At 45.7% G+C, this 23,120-nt stretch overlaps 1 protein-coding gene across 1 annotated transcript in view; it reads right to left on the bottom strand.

Moving 5' to 3' along the window:
- ADTRP (androgen dependent TFPI regulating protein) overlaps positions 1 to 23,120 on the bottom strand; it is a 474,195-nt gene that overhangs the window by 285,719 nt on the left and 165,356 nt on the right. Inside the window, exon 3 of the mRNA XM_086966878.1 lies at positions 18,210 to 18,311. Within this exon, the coding sequence (XP_086823004.1) occupies positions 18,210 to 18,311 (102 nt within the window). The remainder of the gene's footprint in view (positions 1 to 18,209; positions 18,312 to 23,120) is intronic.

Here is a 23,120-nt window from a genome sequence, read left to right as displayed (position 1 = left end):
TTAGTTGCTTAAATTGTGCTAGGGTGATAAACCCTTGTTATCGACTGCTCCATGTTTGAGCCCCTGCGCTTACTTAAGTTGTGAATTCCTCAGCCAGCCCTTCCATTAACTGCTCCCAGCTTGTTATCATACTGTCGGAGAATAATTTAATTTGCTGAAAAATGCCCTCAGGCGAATCAAATAGACCGTTTAAAGGAAGGCTTTGATCCTTTCATTGTTGATGGTAAATGTTGGAACATTGACTTCCATGAATCGATTCGTCCATTATGTGTACATCGATTTAGATGTGCTAAGGAGAGAGTTTCCAGTTCTACTTAATTTGTCTGTTCCCCTCCTCCCGAGGTCTGTAAAAGCCAGTGCAGGTACTGTGCTGATGGAAATTTTATATCCAGAGGAGAAGCCCAGAAGGTGAAGATTAAATTCTCTTGATACCACAAGCTCAGTAATCTGCTCTTCTTGTTGAAGGCTTACAATTTCCTCCACTAGTGCTTTGAGGTCCTTTAGCTTGCCTTTCGGATGTATGTAAACATTGATAATTGCGACCTGAGTTTTGGCTTTCTGGGAATCAATTTGAATTCTGATTGCGTTTATGGCCAATGAGTTGGAATGTAATGCCCTGCCTGTGCCCATCCTTGTTGTGGAGATGTATGTTGCTAGGCCTCCCGTCCGGTGACCATATTTTGCTCCTTCAAAGAGACGGAGCAAGTTGTATACCCCTATAGATATAAATGGTCTTCAAGCCATGTTTCCTATTGGAGGAGGATAATGAGTGATTGCAGATATGCTAAAACGTATAAACCCATTGCTTTGCTGGCAAGGCAATTTATGTTAGGTGAAAAGATTTAGAGGTTGGCTTGCTTCTTGTGCTATTACCCGCTTTTTGTCATGGATTGTATAAGGTGTTGTCTATTGCTCAGTGAGCCATCGGTAGCCTCGTTCAGGGGGCCTAGGTATTGTGTGTTGGTGGCCCCGCCAGGACGCTGAAAAAATCACTTTTTTTATTCACCAAGGGCTCCCTTCCGGACTGAGTATGTAGCAGTGAGTGAATGAGCATTTTCATTTGTTGGACATTCAGGTAGTATCGGGAATGGGTATCCTAATTCAAAGAATGGCCTTAATCTCATTCCCCATTTCCTGAGAGTTGACCTCTCATTTAGTACTTTATGACTAATGTCAGCCGATCTCCATGTTGTTTTAGTCGCTTCATTCTCCACTGGGCTTTCTTTCGCAATAAATTCTATAGAGGCTAGATCAGTTGACTTTAAGGACACCAGGTTGGAAGTTGAGGTTAAACGCCATAAGATTTTACCTCTATTTAGGATATTGTGTTTCTCTTTAGATTTATAGATAGGTGTAAATGTTACAACATGTGTGGAATCTTAGCCAGTTTGCTGACTCTGCAAATCTCCTCATGCTGTGCTCAGTTCTTGTTCTTTTAGGGGGGGGGGGGGGGTAGCTCGCACGCAAATCGAGACAAGTAAACCGACATGCTCGTTGCTTTTCTGACTGGGCATTGACTTTGAGGGCTGCTGTATAGGTCTGTTTGTGCTTTGTGTGGGGCCCTTCCTGTGTCTTCCTGCACTGGTATTTGCATGTTTTTTTCAGGTGAACTATCCAGGAAGGTACCTGGTGTACTTTTGATTTCCAGGGTGATCCCTATAATTGTAAGGATGTGGAGCCTCTTCTTTCGCCAATGACCTGGTCCCGGCTCCTGAGTCGTATGAATTCTGGCTAAGACAGTCAGATTTGCTTACCTCCCTTACACTGGGACTGCTGCTACTCTCCACGGTTAATGATTTTCCATTTTCCCTGGCTTGACCTTCAGGGGGGCCAGCTTCAGATTTCTTGCTGACTTGGTTTACACATTTTTTGGTACTTGTGAGTTGGGAGATGTAGCATAATCTATGTCTCTGTAGTGCCTTGCTGTTGCGCTTAAGATTGCGTATGCTCCAAGGGGGTTGGTTCAATTGGATTTATTTTTGCAACCTTTTCTCTGTTGCTTCCGCCGAGGTTTGTTACTTTACATTATACCCTATGGAGTATTTAATGGGTATATATTTGTGTTAGCTGAGGTGACCTCCTGCATATCTTGGGAGTTTGGGTCAGCTTTGAAGGAATTAGTATTTTCTGTACATTCCGCATGAACTTTTTGGACTGGTCGACTTCTGCAGAGATGTGTCTGATCTCCACTGAGATTCTTCATTGCAGGCAGGAGAACGTGCTCATGTTACTGGATTGATGATTATTGGACTAGTAGATTGCTTTATTTCTTGGAGTAAGGTGGTTAATATGGAGAGCAAAGATGATAGCTTATCTAGAACAGGCGCAGGAGCAGTTTTGTTGTGATAAGTGTGCTTCAGACTGTGCACGTTTGATGAGATTATTGATGTCCCCAGTTTTCCATCAATGCCTGCTACATAAGTCGCAAGTGTTTTGAGAAGTGACATCTGAATGTAAATTTGATTTGACTGGTAATGTAGGGCATCCACAGTTAGCTGCATGGTAGTTATTAAGGATGACAGGCAGTGCTTGGTTCTGTGTCATTATCTCTCTCTATTTTAGGATTAATGCTTTGTGTACTGCTTGTGGAATAGATGTCCTGTGCGTACAAGGCTACCATGTCCTCCCATTCTTAAGTCGTGAGATAGGAGAAGTCATTTGATGCTGCCAGGGTGTCCTCTAGTTTTCGTTGATTGTAGTGTTCCTGTTTAGGAGAGGCCATATGTCAGTGTGTGGAGTGTGTTACGGTTGATGGTGTAATGTGCTGGCTTTGTGCTGTTAGGTTTAGCTCTTCCTGCTGTTTTAACTTGTTTGATAAACGTGATGTACAGGAGACAGCCATGCCTGAGGCCAAAGGAGCAATAAGCTTCTTATAAGGACTTTGCAGTTCTACTTCTGCTGGATTTTGAGGGCTTGGTTTTTGCTCCTAAGGTCAGTAGGGTTGATTGTATCCATATCTTTAGTAGGCTCACTTATCGTACATCCTGTGAAAGCAAGTCTGGGGTTGGGGTTACCTTCTGATTTTTGTGGTGGAAAGGTCAAATTCAGAGGGCTGGAGTTTAAGAATCTTCTTTGACTTAGATTGGTTGCGCTTTCACACTCTTCCTTGTTTTTTCCTTCCTTTGTGTCAACGGCTCTCCATCTGATTTGACTATAGGAGAGTTTGGTGTTGCCCCCTTTTGTGTCTTCCTGCCCTTGAGCTGAGTTACTAGTTGGGGGTAGAGTGCCCAACTGGGAAAGGGGCAGGCCCATTCTTCAATATAGGTGATAATTTTTGGTAGTAACCAGCTTGTGAGCCCTGTTAAGCCCTCATTACTGGAGTAAAGCCCAGCTCCTGGGCCCTGCAGTAAGCTACATTTAGTGTTGATTTTTAGTTAAAAGCTCCAAGATGGAGGGGTAGCAGTGGAGAGAGTGTCCTGTAGATTGTAGTTTTCTGCTATTAAACCAGGCTGCTGGCTGGGTCCATTGCCTATAGACACCATAGGATCCTTGCTGGTGCCGATTGAGCATGACTGTCTGAGAGATTGTGTGACAAGATTCTTTCTGACAAGACAGCTGGAAAAAGGCCCCCCTCCCAAAACCTGATCTCATTAGAGGAAAGCTCAAGGGGCTCTCACTCAGACCTTCGAGTGCTCTGTGGATAATGTACTTGGCAGTGGAATTCTTTCTCAGAAGGTTACCTTTTGCAAGTACAGAAAACAACTCTTGGATATAAGCTGTTGCTGCCAGGTACTGCGACTTTGTAAGATGACCCCTGGCTCCCTGGATTACTGGTGAGGCTGTGGCCTTCAGTGGGATGCCGGTAGGGAGCGGTGCAAGGGTGGTACAGTGCTCCCAGGAAGGATTGAGGGTGCAAAATCATACCCTCACTCGTTAGCGTGGTTGCGCTAGTGGTGTCTGCACCTCACCTGGAGACCAGTAGGTCGATACTTACACAGGTAGGGTGAGTTGATGCGAGTTATTGTCAGGGGGGTTGAGTGGATTGCTTAAAAGACAAGAGGGGGAAGGCCTTCCATTACCCTCTCTGTTGCATTGTTGTTCTAATGTGGCTGTGAGCACCGCAGCGACTGAGGCAAGGGGGGAGCTGAGCCTGTCAAAGGAGGCCCTGCAGCCCAAGCGGATTGTACCTTGCCGCTTGTAAGATGCATGAAGCCTACAACAGCAGTTAATTATCGCTGGTTTTGGCTTGTTTCTAGCCTCCGCTTTCCAGTCTTGCTGCAGCACATGCTCTCCCTACTGTGCTATACACACTTCTGAAGCCCCTGCAGTGTTGCAACAGCAGGATGCGAGAAGTAGGGAAAAGCTGGAGAAGTACTGTGGAGAGGCAAGGCTTGTGGCAGGTTATGGCAGGGCAATGGCGGATTATGCTGCAAAGGGGTATGCAGTTCCTAAAGTGAAGGGGGGAGAGACAGGTCTTTCTTCATGATGCCCTCACACACTCCGAAAGATGTCATGCTTCATCATTGGGCTTTGCTCCTCGTCGGGCTGGTGCTGCAATGCCCAATGAGCTCACCGTAAACGGGGCTCTTTGCCAGAGATCTTTTTGAAGAAGCAGTGGGGTGCGTGCGGGTAAGAGGGCAAGGTAACTGTAGTGCACGTGAAGTGGATCTTAAAATAAGTCTGGATCAGACCTATTCACAAGCAATTTTAATGATTTAGGTAGATCCAGCCTAATTAAAAAGAGTGGACCCCTATAAGGATGTAATGTTCCTAACAGGCTGTTGCAGTGTGTTGGGTCGGCATGTTTCGTGCCTTGTCGCTCCTAATGAGTCGTATGGCACTTCTTCAGGACTTATGTGGTGGTATGGTGCACAACTAGTAATCAGGCTCCTAAATTCTAGGTGGGTAGGCTAACGAAGTAGGGTGAGGTGGGGCTCTAGTAGATCTGTACTGGGCAGTTAAAGACCTGTGGGGGTGAAAGAGAACGGGGGGTTTAGGAAGGATAAAACAAGCATACAACAAGGAGAATAAAATCTTACATTTAGGGTAGTGTAATATCATGGGAATTGTCCATGGTGGTATGCGCCAGTGGTAGTTCAAAGCGGGCGTGCCATGGGGTTGTGATGGAAGGGATACAATAAAGTGAAACAGTAAAGTACCATCGGAAGTGTCTGTGGTGGACAGGCTGGGTGATAAGCCTCTTCTACTGTATGGGAGTGGGCGACGTGTGGGTTGGTTAGGTTACGTTCAACTGTAGTGGAACCCTCTTTAACCTTTTGCAGGAGTTATTGAAAGTGGTGTGGCCTATACATCGTAGTGGTGCAGGTCGCATTAGGGGGAAATTGCAACCCTTGCCTGGGGCGTCAGCTAAGTGACAGGGACTGTTATCGCCCTCTCAAAGAAGATCCTACCCCACGCGTGTGTAGTATTATCAAGGAGGCAGTGGATGAGGAATTGACAGAGGGTTGGATCACCAATCAGGAATCAACGTACCTACAGACAACCCACCCTGTCATGCCTTATTTTTACATCCTCTCCAAAATACATAAAGCCGAGAGGCCTCCACCAGGGAGACCTGGTATTTCAGGTATCGGCTCCTGTCTTGAACCTCTTTCTACATTTGTAGATTTCTTTCTTCGCCCTATTGTACAAACCATGCCTACGTATCTGCAGGATACAAAGGGTGTTCTTAGACTATTACCTACAATATATTTCAACCCTGACCTTGATATTTTGGTATCCCTGGATGTCATATCATTATACACTTCTATACCACAAGATGAGACCCTTGAGACTATTTCTGACATTCTGAGCCACACGGAACTAAATTCCATTACCCCGGTGAATTTCATCATGACCCTGGCTTATTTGGCCATGAAGGAAATTGTTTTTCAATTTGAAGAGACCTACTACTTACAAGTATCAGGCACCAGTATGGGCAGTGTCTATGCGCCGAGCCTGGCGAATATGTACGTTCATAGGTTTGAGGAAACACACGTCCTTACCGCCTCTAACCCCTTCCATGAGTCAATTAGACTCTGGAAGAGGTACATAGACGATATTCTGGTGGTCTGGCGTGGGGATGAAGAGTCAGTTCGAGCTTTCCATACCTGGCTGAATACACAAAACCGCTATTTAAGGTTTACCCTAGAAATGAGCAAAGATGAACAGTCGTTAGCTGCAGCGAAAACGTCCATTTAGTAAAAAGATTGCGACATCTGTTAACGATATTTATTGCTAATGACATGCAAGGGAGGCGTTCCAATGCAAAGTCTGCAGGTAACCAAACATCTCCATATTCACAAGGGGATTCCATAAGTCCAGAGGATCACAAAAAATGGCTCTAACTGCAACTAGAGGCAGTTTTTTAAGACCAGAAAATATCTGGTCTTAAAACGGAGTTAACTATTGGGGCCTCATTTCAGCAGGTTTTGTTGCTAGACAGCGCTGCAAGCAATTTTGCTGCACTGCCCTGCTACAAAATTGCAGGGCAGGACTGTGCACCATCAATAAGATAGTGTGCATTCCTGGGCCTCACTCATGAAAAGTGTGTCAGCGCTGCAACAAGACAGCGTTGCAACACTTTTCACTACCCCCTTCTTGCGACACCACATATGCGCTGTATTTACTGGACAGTGCTCCATGACACAAGTAATGACAGATACATCTGGAATCCTGGCATATCTGTCTGTGCTAAAGACACGCATTGCTGCAGTTGTGTCACAACCATGATGCAACTCCAGCAATGCATGGTGCCAGCCTATCCCTGTGGCACTGCATCACCCTTACGTCTGCCATCAGGCAGATGTAAGGTACTGACGCAGTGCCATCCATGCGGGGTGCCCGGGTGTTAGTGCAGTTGGATATCCATTGTTTGCGTTTGGGCGCTGCGGTGTCATCGTCTGTAAGCGAAGGCGTAGTGGTGGTGCTGAGGGAGTTGACGAGACGTACTTTGGTGTCCTTGATCCATCTGCGATGTGTGCGATGATGGCAGTGGTGTACGGTGGGCATTGTGAAGACGTGATATATACAATGATGGTTGATCCAGGAGAGTCCTGTGGTGTGGCTGTAGCTGAATGTCCATCTGGTGGAGGAGACGTGCTCGATTGTGTGTCCTGCTATGTTGCTTGCTGCGGTGATTAGCTGCTTGACTCTGATGTTGTTGAGCTTTCCCAGGAGGGGGTGCTGTTTTGGTCACTGAGGTTGTCCAGGTGGAACTTGAGTCCGCCGAGTAGGATGTCATCGGTGTATGGGAGAGTCTGGTGTTCAATGAGGTCTACAATGGTATCCGAGAATGGGGGTCCGTGGCCCATGGAGCCTGCAGATGAGTATGCCGCTGAGGATGTTTTTGGGGTTGGTCCGGATCCGGAATTTGAGGTCTTCCATGGTCACCCATGGGTCATTAGAGTGTGTGGTCAGTCGGAGTGTGCTCCGGTAGTTGATGGCAAGGACTCCTGCTTGATGGTCGGGGTGCTCCTTGAGGATGATAATTCATCCATCAGTGATGGCGATGTCCGTTCCGGGGCAGAGGTTATACCTGGCAGGCGGTGGAGTGTACAAGAGGAAGGCTCCTTGGTGCTGAGCGCGGTCCAGGGGCAGACAGGCGTAAACAGGCTAGCCTATGGGCTGCCTTTGGCATGGGAGACGTCAGTACAACGCAGGCAGTACATCATTAACTACGCAACTCCAACAACGCAGGTGCCTTTACATCGCATTTGGTTACAACTCATTGTGAGATCAGTAATGTGGTAATTAAAATTTTTTCGGATGGGTATGGGTTTCGGATGTAAAATATGAAAATTGGGGGGTGTGTTGGGGTTAAATATGGAATTTAGGGAGGTGTTTTGGGGTAAGATATAGAATTTGGGGTTTGTTTTGGGGTAAGATATGGAATTTGGGGAGTGTTTTGGGGTAAGATATGGAAGTTGGGGTGTATTTTAGGGTATAATATTGGATTTGGGGTGCGCATGTGGGTCAAATTTGATTTTTGGGTGTGTTATGGGTGCTCAAAAAGCAATTCCAGGGTTCACGGTTGGGTTTGGGGTGCAAAGGTTAGTTTTGGGTTGCACTCACTGATGTGGGAATAATGATATTGATGTTTCCGCTATGCAACACCTACTCTACTGTTGAAATGTGCCTAGTATTAGTATGCATGGGAATGGAATGCGATGTTATGGCATGCGTCGCAGCCACTTATGTGCCTTTGGCACACGGGTGGTATTGAGAAGTGCTGGGGGGCCTGGATAGCTGTGAGTTGGTAAACGCTGGAAACAACACTGGATGGGGCATGGACGTGGGGATTTGTGTGTGGGCAGATGTTGTAAAACTTTTAAAAAGGAAAATCCCGTGTCTTCTTTGTCCCTGCTCTCCTGCGTCTGCTTCCAGGAACAGGAAGTAGGCAGTCAGGCTCCCTCCCCTGAGCCAATCACAACGCTACGATGCAGCGGTGGGATTGGTATTTGACAACAGGACAAGGCATGCAGCCAGGTGCTGGAGGGGTGGGCATGTTCTCAATGCAGGCTGTAATGCAGCCTGTATTACGAACAGGGAAGTGCGCATGATTGCTTTGGGCGGCCTGAGTGGGCTGACCAAACAGTCATTGCACACTTGAGTAGGCATGCAAATCTGCCAGTGCTTGGAGCAGACCTACCCACCCTCATACCCGCAAGGGAAACATAGCACGGTTACATCAGTAAGTTATCATCATCATGTTATGTTTGTTCCTCCTCTGCACTCTCCAATGCACTGCTTGGCAGCAGTGGGGCGACGCTCTTCCTCCATAGCGGATGAGCCGGCACTGGGCTTGCGTCATCTACGTGTGCTAGGCCTGGGTGACTCGACCCCCAGGCGTCCTGCACTATGCGTCCCACCTTCTCCTTACCGGGACATTGACACTGTGGTGCAATCTGCTGCACTCTCTCCAAATCTGTGACTCAGCCAGCAGTAGCCTCAGCCAGGAGGGATTTCACAAGCCTGGGTACAGCAGTCACCGCCAAGTCCGCTGGTGAACCACCGGATGCAGTTGATGCAGCAGGGCCCCCTTAAGCGTGAAGTTGCAGCGCTCATGCCACACAAGTTTGGCCCAGCTCAGGGGCCTCACCTTCCACAGCGTCCGGCCAGCCCAACATCATCCGGCCTGTGATGCAGAGAGGTGGCACCCGCTGTTTGTAATCCCCTCTGTGCATCCCGATGTAGTGGTGGTTCATAGTATGAGATGCAGTCCTCCCTACGTTGGGGCACAGGAGCGCCTCTACTATTGACAGCTCTAAGGTGCGTAAGGCGCTCTTCTCACACAGGTCAGCAACGTGTCTCAGTATGACCTGCCAGACTTCACCACCAGGTACAGGCGATCGTCGCACATCAATGTCTACCGCCACGGCTCATCGACTCCACAGCTCCTCCATGCCCCACTTAAGGCTCCAGACATAGGTCAAGCGAGGCATCCAGGCTCCAGACACAGGTCCAGGAAGGCATTAACTCTCCAGACGCAGGTCCAGCGAGGCATCCAGGCTCCAGACGCAGGTCCAGCGAGGCACCCAGGCTCCAGACGCAGGTCCAGCGAGGCATCCAGGCTCTCATCCTGGTTGTTGGGTGGCTTGAGGGGGTTGTTGATGTGTGCTGCACTTGTCCCTGGCTACTCCATTCTGCAGTTTATTGGTTTTTATGGCTATTTTACAATGGAGGTTGACTGATAGTCTATTTTTTGCATTAGAGACAAAAAGAAATTACGTTAGGCTGACTAACGTGAGTTTTCTGCCGCTAATGGGCCTATTGGTAGTTTTTTCCCCTCTAACGCCGGATTTCCTATCGCCGTCGCGCTGATGTTAGCAGCAGATTTCACCGCCCTTCCCTGATACTATCACCATGTAGCGACAGCTTGGTAATACATCGCTTACATGGAGATAATTTTCAGGGTTAGGCTGCGATAAACAAACTGCCGCTAACTGGCGCTTGCGGTAAGTATTGCCGGTCCTTGAGAATATCCCACTTTGTTTGCTAGTATCATATTGACTGAATGTGGAAGCATTTCCAGAGGCATACCTGAGAGGGCAGCGACACGTGAAGCCATCGGGCAGTGCAACCGTGAGGGAAACGGTCAACAGGAGAAACGCGCTGACGACAAGCGCACTACAGACCCCAGCAGCACCAGGGGAGTCGCGCTCGTGACGCGGCAGGAGCGCCAGGCGGCGCTGAAAGGGAGACGCCGCCCGGAGCCTCGCGGACACGCAGGAAGCATTTCCAGAGGCATACCTGAGAGGGCAGCGACACGTGAAGCCATCGGGCAGTGCAACCGTGAGGGAAACGGTCAACAGGAGAAACGCGCTGACGACAAGCGCACTACAGACCCCAGCAGCACCAGGGGAGTCGCGCTCGTGACGCGGCAGGAGCGCCAGGCGGCGCTGAAAGGGAGACGCCGCCCGGAGCCTCGCGGACACGCAGGAAGCATTTCCAGAGGCATACCTGAGAGGGCAGCGACACGTGAAGCCATCGGGCAGTGCAACCGTGAGGGAAACGGTCAACAGGAGAAACGCGCTGACGACAAGCGCACTACAGACCCCAGCAGCACCAGGGGAGTCGCGCTCGTGACGCGGCAGGAGCGCCAGGCGGCGCTGAAAGGGAGACGCCGCCCGGAGCCTCGCGGACACGCAGGAAGCATTTCCAGAGGCATACCTGAGAGGGCAGCGACACGTGAAGCCATCGGGCAGTGCAACCGTGAGGGAAACGGTCAACAGGAGAAACGCGCTGACGACAAGCGCACTACAGACCCCAGCAGCACCAGGGGAGTCGCGCTCGTGACGCGGCAGGAGCGCCAGGCGGCGCTGAAAGGGAGACGCCGCCCGGAGCCTCGCGGACACGCAGGAAGCATTTCCAGAGGCATACCTGAGAGGGCAGCGACACGTGAAGCCATCGGGCAGTGCAACCGTGAGGGAAACGGTCAACAGGAGAAACGCGCTGACGACAAGCGCACTACAGACCCCAGCAGCACCAGGGGAGTCGCGCTCGTGACGCGGCAGGAGCGCCAGGCGGCGCTGAAAGGGAGACGCCGCCCGGAGCCTCGCGGACACGCAGGAAGCATTTCCAGAGGCATACCTGAGAGGGCAGCGACACGTGAAGCCATCGGGCAGTGCAACCGTGAGGGAAACGGTCAACAGGAGAAACGCGCTGACGACAAGCGCACTACAGACCCCAGCAGCACCAGGGGAGTCGCGCTCGTGACGCGGCAGGAGCGCCAGGCGGCGCTGAAAGGGAGACGCCGCCCGGAGCCTCGCGGACACGCAGGAAGCATTTCCAGAGGCATACCTGAGAGGGCAGCGACACGTGAAGCCATCGGGCAGTGCAACCGTGAGGGAAACGGTCAACAGGAGAAACGCGCTGACGACAAGCGCACTACAGACCCCAGCAGCACCAGGGGAGTCGCGCTCGTGACGCGGCAGGAGCGCCAGGCGGCGCTGAAAGGGAGACGCCGCCCGGAGCCTCGCGGACACGCAGGAAGCATTTCCAGAGGCATACCTGAGAGGGCAGCGACACGTGAAGCCATCGGGCAGTGCAACCGTGAGGGAAACGGTCAACAGGAGAAACGCGCTGACGACAAGCGCACTACAGACCCCAGCAGCACCAGGGGAGTCGCGCTCGTGACGCGGCAGGAGCGCCAGGCGGCGCTGAAAGGGAGACGCCGCCCGGAGCCTCGCGGACACGCAGGAAGCATTTCCAGAGGCATACCTGAGAGGGCAGCGACACGTGAAGCCATCGGGCAGTGCAACCGTGAGGGAAACGGTCAACAGGAGAAACGCGCTGACGACAAGCGCACTACAGACCCCAGCAGCACCAGGGGAGTCGCGCTCGTGACGCGGCAGGAGCGCCAGGCGGCGCTGAAAGGGAGACGCCCCCTCTCGCCCCGCGAGTCGCGCGCGGGAGAAGCCCGGGACAAGGGCGGGACAGTCTTAGACAGTCCTAGACTGGCCGGGACTGGACTGGACCACCTCCCTAACATCTGCAACCCAAGCAAGTAAGAAAACATTTTACTACTAATATTGTTGTGCAGTGTTACCCAGAAAGGCTTTATGCGTGCTACTAATGTACATCTACTGTCACACGAGCCTTATCAAACTAGCTGGTGACTATTGCTAAAACCTATCCAACATCCTGTACATAGGATTTGTACAGCTACGTAGTAAGCCAGGTGAGCAGGTGTGGAAGCGGCATATCTGGCTTTACATTTAGCAATTTAACAACATAGCTGTACCATGTCTAAGAAAACCACTAAAAAACAGCCACCTGTTAATTGTAAGCCCATAGAAAACTATATGCTCCAAGTCGTAGCTAAAATAAACAACGACAGAAGACAATCATTAGGATTAAGTCAGTCGCCTAACTTACAGGTACTAAGTCCAACCCAAAGTCCTCAACATTCAGGTTATATAACACCTGATGACTCCATTAACCTAATAGACATTACGGTACACCCTACTCCAAATTTGGCTGATCAGAACAGCCTCATCCTGGATGATGTAGCAAATATAGTGGCATCAGATCAAGAAATAAACATTGATCTTGAACACGAGACTCTGACGCATAACGCTGACGAACTGTCATCCCCTGAGCAGGAGACTCGACCTTCGAGAAAGAATAGGAAAACTCAACAAAGGAGGTTGGGGTTACGCTCAGGAAACAGGAGGAAAAAAGCTACCCCGACAGGAAAAAACAAGGCAAAAATCTCAGATGATGGTGATAATGATGTTCTCGACAAAAGCAATCATGATAAAAGCCATAATGAGGACGACTTGCTTCAGAAAATAGCAGACATTATTGACTCAAAAATCAAAACCATCATTAAGCCTTTAATCGCCAAAATCGACAAATTAAATGCGGAGGTAAAAAAGATGAGTGGCCTTCAAGCTAAAGTTGTGGAAGGGATTGAGATGGTTAATACCTCAGTGACGCAAATGGCGAAACCAATTGAACCTAAGGCAAGGAGCTCTACAGAAAAAGAGAGTAGCCCTACGCTTCCTGGAAGCCCACCCAGAAATGAGACTCATTCTGTCAGTCGACCCGTGAATACTGCTGGGGTACCAGGACCAACAGCCAATGTGTCATCAAACCGTCAGGAAACAGATCCCCTTCAATTTATTGAAGAAGCTTCTCCAGTTGTTCTGGTCCTGGCCAATGTTCCCTTGCCAACAGATGCACAACCTGAAACGCCGGCATCTTTGACTAGTAAGGCACTCTACTGGTTAACAAATAACACGCAAATGGCACCAGGAGGAAAACACCAACTTGCATCTGAAATTAAATCCACCAAGAGGGTTGCATGGATTGGAAATCGCCCAAAAAGATTCAAGGGAGACTGTGTTATTGTGACTTTCTCCCACTCAGGTGTTTTGCCCAATCTTTTGAACCATATTTACCCCCCCCCAAAGAAGAGCAGGATCTGTTGTTCCCCTTACCCTAAAATTCTTCTATGGAGAGCAACAGAATGTGACTTTTTCAAGGACTCCTGGTCCTCTGTGGGATACCGTGAGAAATAACAGAGGCCCAAGGGTTCCCCTTAATGAATGGGGCATGGTTTTAGGCAATAGATATGAAGCCTTATCAGGGTTAAATGATTGTGATTGACTGGGCAATAGACTTGAGAACCTTCTAATTCCTACTGGCATTCATGTTGTAAGGGAAACGGCCACTTGGTCAAATACTGGAGTAACTGATGCTTTGATTAATGTAATCGATATCCAGGATGTGTCTGGTAATATGAATAATGCTTATCAATGTTTTGAACGTTCCAAACATATTGCTAATAATGATATAAATGAGCCAAATGAAAATCTGTCTTCGGAATTGGCTGGTATAGATGACAACACAAGCAAACACGATCTTAGCCAACAACAGTGTGAAGGCCAAACTGATAGTATTAAATCTTCCAGCGACATTATTAATACACAACGCACTTTAATGTCCTGGAATGTTGCAGGGCTAAAAAATAAGATTCTATCTCAGGATCTGCTATCTTTCCTGGATTTAAAAGACATAATCCTCTTACAGGAGACTTGGCAGCTTGAACCAGATCCAATTCAGGGATACCTACACTATTTTATTCCAGCTACCCCGAGCTCAAGGGGGAGGGCAAAAGGTGGTTTGGTAACATGGATTAAGCTGAACAATGATTACTCAGTGTTACAAATAGATACCAATAGTTCTGATATATTATTGGTCAAGTTACAGCGACCAGCCAGTAGGGACCTCTTTATTTTTAACATCTATTCAAGGGGACTTCCGGGTGGTAAACCCACTAAGGCGGTTGAACTGTTGGATACTCTACTAAAACAACACTGTTTGGATGCCGATATTATTATTGGTGGTGATTTTAATTGTTGTTTTGAACCACTTGATAATCAGGATGTAGACCTCACTACTGAAGAGGACTTCATTTGGGAAATCCCACAGCTTTCCGTGTCACCCATTAAAAGATGGTCTGAGGCTGCATTACAGTTAAAAGTATTATGTGTTGAGTATGGGTTGAGGGCCACTAACGGAAGAACATTATCAGATAAGCAGGGCGCCCCTACTTTCTCAAATAGTAATACACACAGTCGTATTGATTATATATTGACTAATAAAGAGAATTGGGGAAATGTTCTTGATATGAGGATTGAGACAAGGGTGGAAAGTGACCACGACCCATTGATCTTAACTTTTAAATTGTTTGATCTGATGACAAATGAGGAAGAAAGGGAAAATGTCCAGATAAACCTCTCTAATGATCAAAGACACATCAGATGGGCAATTTGTGCAGCCAATGAGGAAAGTATGATAGCTATGAGAGATCTAACAACCCTGGCCATCCAGGAAGTACAGGGTATAATTGACAAAAATACCCGATAGCTGAAATTAGCAGAATCCACGATAAATTTTTTAACAAGTTAAAATTGTTTTTTCTAAAGAAAGCTAAGAAGAAGCCACGTAGACCAATAAGAAAGGAGGATCAGTGGTATGATAAGACCTGCAGGACCGCCTATAGGTTCTTGTCAGATGCGGTAAAAACCAGAGATAAAATCAAAATAAAGGAAGCACGAGCTAGGTATAAAAAAGTGCAATTTAGTGCAAAAAGGGAGTGGGAAGAGGGCTACTGGAGGGACCTCCTTGAAGCCAGTAGGGAAAGATCCATGACACCCTTCTGGAATATTGTAAAATGGGGAAGGGGGGTAAATAGAGGAGAACCCATGAATTATGTGCTACCAGAAGCATGGGTTTCCCATTTTTCTACTCAGTTTACTGCTGAGGATGAAGGAGAAGAGGAGTGTCTAGCCTTTGTAGATACTACAATGAGCCCTTTACTCTTCTCCAAAGATGATGTCCTAAAAACTCTGAGCAGTATACCTAAAGCCAGAGCTCCAGGCCTAGATTTTATCCCTGCAGACCTGTTTATGCACGACAAGGACCTATGGGCCACCTATATCCAGCTGTTAGCCAACGCTATCGCAAAGGGCTCGCCTATTCCTGAGACCTGGAAAGGTGCCGAGATTATCCCCATCTTTAAAAAGGGGGCATGCTCGGATCCAGGCAATTATAGGCCTATTAGCCTGATTGCATGTATACAAAAAGTTGTGGCAAGGTTATTATTACAGCGAATACAAGGGTGGATAGATGATCACGATATATTATCATCCCTGCAGGCTGGTTTCCGCAGCCATACCAGCACCATTGACCAAGTTTTTAGATTTGTTTTATTGTATTGGCGCACAGTTTTATTAGGTGGCGGGATGCTTTATGCGGCTTTTGTTGATTTAAAATCAGCTTTTGATTTAGTACCCCGCCATAAGTTGTGGAACACCCTATATGATCAAGGTATCCCAAAAGAAATCCTGTCCCTTCTGATCAGAATGCATGAAAACAACTTTGCACAAGTACGCTGGAATCAGCAGGGGAGTGTCACCGAGAAGTTTCCTATAGAGAGGGGAGTGCGCCAAGGTTGCGTGCTCGCACCAACGCTCTTCTCGTTATACATCAACAGGGTGATCAGTTATTTCGAACATCAGCCTACGGATGCCCCAAAGTTGGCAGGAAGGCTGATCCCCCTGTTGATGTTCGCGGATGATACCCTGCTGATATCGAAGACCCAGCAGGGACTTCAAAGGGCCATTAGGGTTTTTGAAGCATTTTGCACTGACCATGGACTTGTAATTAACACCAGCAAAACTAAGTTTATGATTATGCACAAGAGGAAACATATCAGAGGTAGAGTTATTATGGATGGGGTGCAGCTTGAACAGACCCAGGTTTTTAAGTACCTTGGTATTAATTTATCTTATAATCTAGATTGGAAACAGCATACAAATGAACTAGATACCAAACATGCACAACTCGCAGGAGTTCTCACAAAGGAGCTTTTTTCATCTCATACAAAACCGATAAAACCTGTCCTAAAAATTTATAACGCTAAGGTTGGAGCAGCAGTCCTTTACGGAGCTGAACTCTGGGGGTCCAGTAATTTAACTAAGTTGACGGTAGCACAGAATAAATTCCTCCGCAACATTACTGGTTTACCAATGTCAACCCCATTGATACCTTTAAATTATGACCTGGGATTTTATAGTTTTAGGGACATGGCTAGGTATAGAATTGTGGCCTACTGGAGAAGGTTATGGGTAACCCCTGAACTCTCCCAGTATGCCCAAGGCTTCCTAGAGGTGAGAACCCTGGACATTGGCTGTAAGATAATCTGGATGAAAGAGGTTAAACTTTTATATAGGGCATTAGGCTTACCTCAATTGTGGGATGATCCCCTAAATAGTGTATTTCCACCGAAAAAGACCCTTCGAGAACTTTACTGGAGTATGGTGGAGTTTAAGTGCTTTAGGAATCATATGGATCGTACTTTTACATATGATTATCTGGAGCTCAAGCACTCACCGGCCCTCGAATCCTATTGGGATTGGATCACGGTCCCAGGGGATCGGAAGAGGTACCATCAGTTGAGGGTGGGGACACTTCCTTTAAATGCCCTAATAGTGAAATGGAACAAGGCACAAACTCCTAGGTGCCCCTTTTGCCCGGACCACAATGAAAACATCGGACATGTTTTGTTTGCCTGCCCTGAATATAGAATGCCTAGACGCTCTTGGCTCAAACCAATTTGTATCCAGTTAGGTTTAAAAACGTCAAGCGAGGCTGTCAGGATCTTAAGAACAGATACCTCCCAGCCTGTTGTTATAGCTATGGCAAAATTTCTCCACTGGATGTGGATTATTCGGGCACGAAAATTGTGTCTGGAATAAACCTAGGATTGTTATTGTTTGTCGTACTGCTTGTGATTAATTGAACTTCTGACCAGTATACTTTTGTGATAAACTGTATAAGCCATATAAGTAATTGTTACTTTTTTACTTTTTTATTATCTTTTTGGTTGGCAATAATGAACTTAGCTTTCTAAATTTAATTGTTTTGGTATTTTAATGGATATTTTAAAGGTTATGTAAAAATGTAAATAGGGAATCTTAAGATTGTGTAAAAATGTAAATACGATGAGATAGGAAGATGCTTTTTACTTTTGTCTATTTATTGTATTAATTTACTGTGGGTTCTGTATACTTGTGGGGCTGGAGGGAGGGGGTGGGTCAAAAACAACAAACATTTTTTTAAAAAATGTCTTTTGTGATTGAAATATATCGAATAAAGACTAATTAAAGTGAAAGTGACTGACTGTGTTGCATTCATATATCTGTCTATTAATTATTATGTGGTTATGATATTTTGTAAACTCTTTCGTTCAATATTGCTCTTTTCTGGTATATGTGTGCAATATAAAATAAAGAAATGCAAAATACAAAAACATTTTTAAGCCTACACCACCGTTTTCCAGAGAGAGGTTGAGAGAAAACAAGAGAGAGAAGGTGAGAGTAAAAGTGAAAGATAAAGAGGCAGAGAGAGAGGGAGAGGTGAAGGGCGAGAAAAGAAAAATTAAGAGAGAAAGTGTCAGGCAGATAGCAGAGATGACGTGAGAGAACGAAAGAACGGGTGGATTGAGAGAGAAAGAATTACAGTTAAGAAGGGTCAAATGTAGACAGCTATACTAACTGGGAAAAAAATTAAAAACATTATTTTGAAAATGCAGAAGAATAGAGGAGATACTCGGATTGCAACAGAAGTGGTAAATCAGTCACTGAACACATAGAGAAATATTTCATACTACGTTTTAAACCATCAAATGCAATGTTGTCACAAGAAAGAATCTTTTTGCAACATGTTTTGTCGGAATTAATCAACAGCAGACTCACCATAGCATGATTCAACCACAGAGGAATGAACTCGTCGATACCCTTGGGGTAAACCAGCTCTCTGTTATACGAGTACAATCCCCAAAAGGACGTGAACACAAACTAAAAAAGAAAAACAGGGTTTAGCAACAACAACTCACAAAAAAAAGAAAAGTATTTTGTAGCAAGATAGAAAGTCTTAACGGCCACACAGCAAACAAGCTTTAATAATCACAGCTTTAATAAGCAAATGTGCAAAAGTAAGAACACGGACCCTCAGAATACCTTTTGTATTTACCTTTTTCATACTAGTATAAATGAAAACAACAAGCATTGGCACTGTGAAGGCCATCTTCCCATTAGAAAAAAATATGAAAACATGCACTGTGACTTTCCAGAGAGGGAACATCCATATTTATCGAGGATGTATGGGGTGATTTTTTTTTCTTGTGGAGAAATAAGAATAACAACTTAACATGTGAGATAAATAGATACAGTGGCCTTGGACATTGGACTCCTGAGAACTGACAATCGAACACTAGCGGAGCGGGTGTCTGAACCAACTCTGTGCACAATAAGGCCCTTCATACTAGGTATGCAGAAACAGATGTCAGAATCCCGGATTTTATGTGAGTAGTCCGATCTCAAGATGGGGGTTCTGCTGACCCTTGCACGCCTCCATTTTTTGCCATGCGGCTTATAGGAAAATCAGTTGTATCTCAAATGCTGTGCAAGCCATAGTGTGCAATTTGTACCCATCGTGTGTGACAAACACAATGAGACATTAGGTTCTCTATGCGTTTTCTCTACTGATTTAAAGGAGCAACGGAAAGTTAGCTAAAACAGTGGGGTTAAACTTGAAAGAATGGGGAAGATAAGTAGAGATATCACATGGGCCATGAAATTAGAAAGACATGAAAAAGCAGGGAGGAGAATTGTGATCTTATATTTGAATATGATCTCGTAAAGAACTAATAAATGTTCCAAATGAATGAGACAGCAGTAGCCTATGGATGGTGAAAATACATTTAAATAACAACAAATCGTGTGAGCATGGGTGTAAAAGAGAACTGTAGAGTGATAATTACCCTTTCGGGTCATGTTTTATGTTACATGAACGATGTACATTGAATACGGGGACTTTACAGACCTTTACATATGAAGATAACGCACTCTTGGGCACAGGGACTTTACAGCCCTTTACATATGAAGATAAAGCACTCTTGGGCTATCACAAGCGTTCATTGCTTCTCAGAGCTGCACATGATAATCTATGTTCAAGATGGTGTATTGTATAGTGTTGTGACCTGGACCGTAAATGCATGGCTCCATCCCCTGATGCTTCAATATGGAAGAATAATGACCAGATTCCAGATTTCTGTTTTGAAGGCATGGTTTTGGACGTTTTTTGTGAATATCCGTAGGGGGAAATGTGTGACAACTGCATGGCACTTTTACTGGCAGCCAAAAAAAAGCTATGGAAGGAAATATCCTCTTTAAGTTCTTGGCCTTTATATCTATAGCTCTCTTGCAGCATTTTAGGACTCGTGTTCTACTCGCTAATAAATTCGTTCTGCAACCATCATCAGGGGGTATGGTTAGTTTTTTGAATTGAGCAAACTCTGTGGGCAATGTGAAATATAACAAGCTGAACAGTGCTATGTAAAGCGCTCTGATACCCGATTCGGTTCGGGTCTAGTTCGCGCTATATAAAACTCTGCAAAAAAAAAAAAGATAATACAGCAAATGGAGGGCGCCTGAAGTTCAGAGAACAATAGGACCTTAGACAGGACCTGAGTGGGGATAACAGAATGGCTTAGTATCTATCAGACAGCAAACCAGATAGCCATTTAAGGAGGCCAATACTATGTGTGATTTGATGTGGGTAAATGTGTACGTATTTGTTGGGTGTAATCTGTTAGTCAGGGTAGGGTGGTCAATGTTATTGAATGTTACTGTCCATACAAGAAGATCAGGAAAGCATGATTAAATCCATGGATTTTAGCAACTACCTCCTGACTTGTTAAGAGTGAAGTTTTGAAATGGCCCAATCACATATTGTAGAACAGTAGGTTTCGGCGAGTAATTTAGAAAAGCAATTGGCCTAAATGTGGTATGAAAAAAAGAAGAAAGAATTGACAGCCGACAAGTTTATTGATCTTTATAGCTTTCAGTTGCATACAATATTCAGCTATATTTTACAGGGAATTTCAGTATATCAATGGAACAAATAAATCACGCCATAGTAGCTTCATTCCTAGAACATCTAGATATTCTTTGTGTGGTCCAATGAGGTAGATCTCCTGTCCGCAACAAAGGGCATATGCTGCACTTTATTCGCAGGAGGAACATGGCATTGAAATAAATTATGCTGCAAACCAAACTAAGGTTAGATTAGGCATAAAAACCGGTATCATAAACCAACAACCAATTAAGATGACAGTCAAATACAAACCAAACATATTGACCTTATACAACATATATAACCTTAATAAAGCAACACTAAAACCAATGCCATGACAAACAATAAGAAATGGACAATCTGACAGAATAAACACATTTCATTGCCTAAAATGCTTGGAAAAATAACCATCAGGTTTGTCCATTTAAACAAATGTGAGCAAAGCAGCAGATACACATAAAATGTCAGAAAACTGAAATGTAATAGTCAAAGCAGACACATTTAAATGCCAAAACCAATGAAATGGCAAAAATCAATGTATTTATTTATTTATTTTTGAAATTTTTATTGCGCATACAAATACCCGAAGGTGTCTCGGCGCATAAAGGGCTAAGAGCGATCAAACAGCAACTTACTGGTTAAACAACCATGTCTTTAATAGCCTACGGAAGCTCATCAGATTGGGGGCAGTTTTAATCGCCAACGGCACCACGTTCCACAGTTTGGGTGTGGCCACCAAAAAGCGCCTGTCTCCCCATGTGACAGTTCTAGTACGAGGCACTGGGAGAAGGCGGGTGTTAGCAGATCTTAGATGCCTCTTGGGGATGTAGGGCTGAAACGCTTCTGTCAAAAATTTAGGCCCAACACCCTGCATTGCCTTATAGGCAATGCAGAGGGCCTTAAATTTGATACGATTCTCTACTTTTAACCAATGTAGATGACGAATGGCAAGAGTAGTGGGCTGGCGGCGGGGGATATCAAGAAGAATCCTTGCAGCCGCATTTTGTATTGACTGTAATTTCGCTATGACATGTTTCTGAGTGTTTAAAAACAAAGCGTTCCCATAATCAATTTTTGAGAAGACCAGGGTAGAGACCAAGGTCTTCCCAGCTGAGATAGGGAGGTAGGGCAGTAATTTCTTGATTTTCTTTAAGATAAAGAATGCGGCTGACACAACCTTATTGACATGAAGGCTGAAAGACAGCTTGCTATCAAAAATAACCCCCAGATTTCTAACCTTCTCCACTGGGGTAGGTGGAGAGCCCAGCTGGACAGGCCACCAGATGGAAGACCATTCCGGTGAAAGCTTACGGAAAGTCATAATCTCGGTTTTATCCGAGTTAAGCCTCAAACAGTTGGAGGCCATCCAAGTGCTAACCGCAAGCATAGCCTTTTGGAAATTAACTGCCACCACTGGGCCATCCTTGTGGATTGCCAGGACCAGTTGGGTATCGTCTGCGTACGACGTAAGTCGTAGTCCATGGGCCTTTATTACCCTCGCTAAGTCCGCTACATAGATATTAAATAGCGTAGGACTTAGCGAGGAGCCCTGTGGGACTCCACAGGGGAGTGCAGAGACAGGAGAGTAGAAATCACCCAACTTCACTGTCTGGGTACGGTTGGCCAGGAAAGATGAAATGAGATCCCTGGCCATGCCGTTTATCCCCAGGGCTGTGACACGGTCGACCAAAATAGCATGGTCGACCGTGTCAAAGGCCGCAGACAAATCCAAAAGGATCAGGACGGCCACACCTCCCTGGTCCATGATGGCTCTGATCTCATCTGAGGCCTTTATTAAAGCGGTCTCGGTTCCGTGCCCTTTCCTGAAACCAAACTGCGTTTCGTCGAGAAGTTGGTGAGTGTCGACGAACTCCGAGAGTTGTTTGTTCATCAGAGATTCGCAAATTTTGGCCGGAAAGCGGAGACACGCAATTGCAATGCAATCGGTCTTGCCTTTGGGACCTTATATGTATATAGCTATGCAGCACATTAGCCTGGGTGCTGAAACACCTACTGCTCTTTAACATGGAAAGTAAACACCAAACTTCATGACACGCTGGGTATGGGAACACATGGAGAGAAATATTGCCTTTCAACAGGAAATTGTATAGTACAAAGCTCTGTTTTTAATATAAAATCAGGGCCTTCGGTGGTCATATCACTGAAAATACAAGATTTGAAAACAATATTACTGTCTATGGGTGCTTGTGGAAGACAATTTCTATGGACTGAAATCTAGAGAATGATAAATTGATTCTGGTTCTTTACTGACCTCTGCTGGTCGTTTTCTATAAAGACAGTTAAATAGAGGTAGTTGAAGAGAAAAAAAGTCCCTAAGCGGAAGCAGACAAGTCCATGGGCTGATCTCCAGAGCCCACAAAGTACATACAGATATAAGTATATACTAAAGTATATAAGTTTATACTAAAGTATATAAAAGAGGTCTTGAATGCTCAACATAAAAATGAGACACACACAGAAATAGAACAGGAGACTAGACTGAATTTCAGAGATCCATAGACGAGACTTAGAAAGAGTTAGACTAATCAGGTGCAGTTACAGCTTCAAAATACTAGCTGAAGGAAATAAAATTTGCCTAATTGATAAATCCTGTGCTACGCCTGATGAAAGACTACTGTCCATTCAGAATTGCCATTCCTACATAATTATGGTAAACACTTTACAATCATTAGCATAGATCATGTAAAGCCAGGATAAATTGCATTAGAAAAATGCGCAGTAACGAGTAA

Source organism: Lissotriton vulgaris, chromosome 4_1 (assembly GCF_964263255.1).
Source record: "Lissotriton vulgaris chromosome 4_1, aLisVul1.2, whole genome shotgun sequence".
Taxonomy (NCBI): Eukaryota; Metazoa; Chordata; class Amphibia; order Caudata; family Salamandridae; genus Lissotriton; species Lissotriton vulgaris.
The sequence above is the reverse complement of the archived record's forward strand: the minus strand, read 5'-3'. Positions and strand labels throughout refer to the sequence as shown.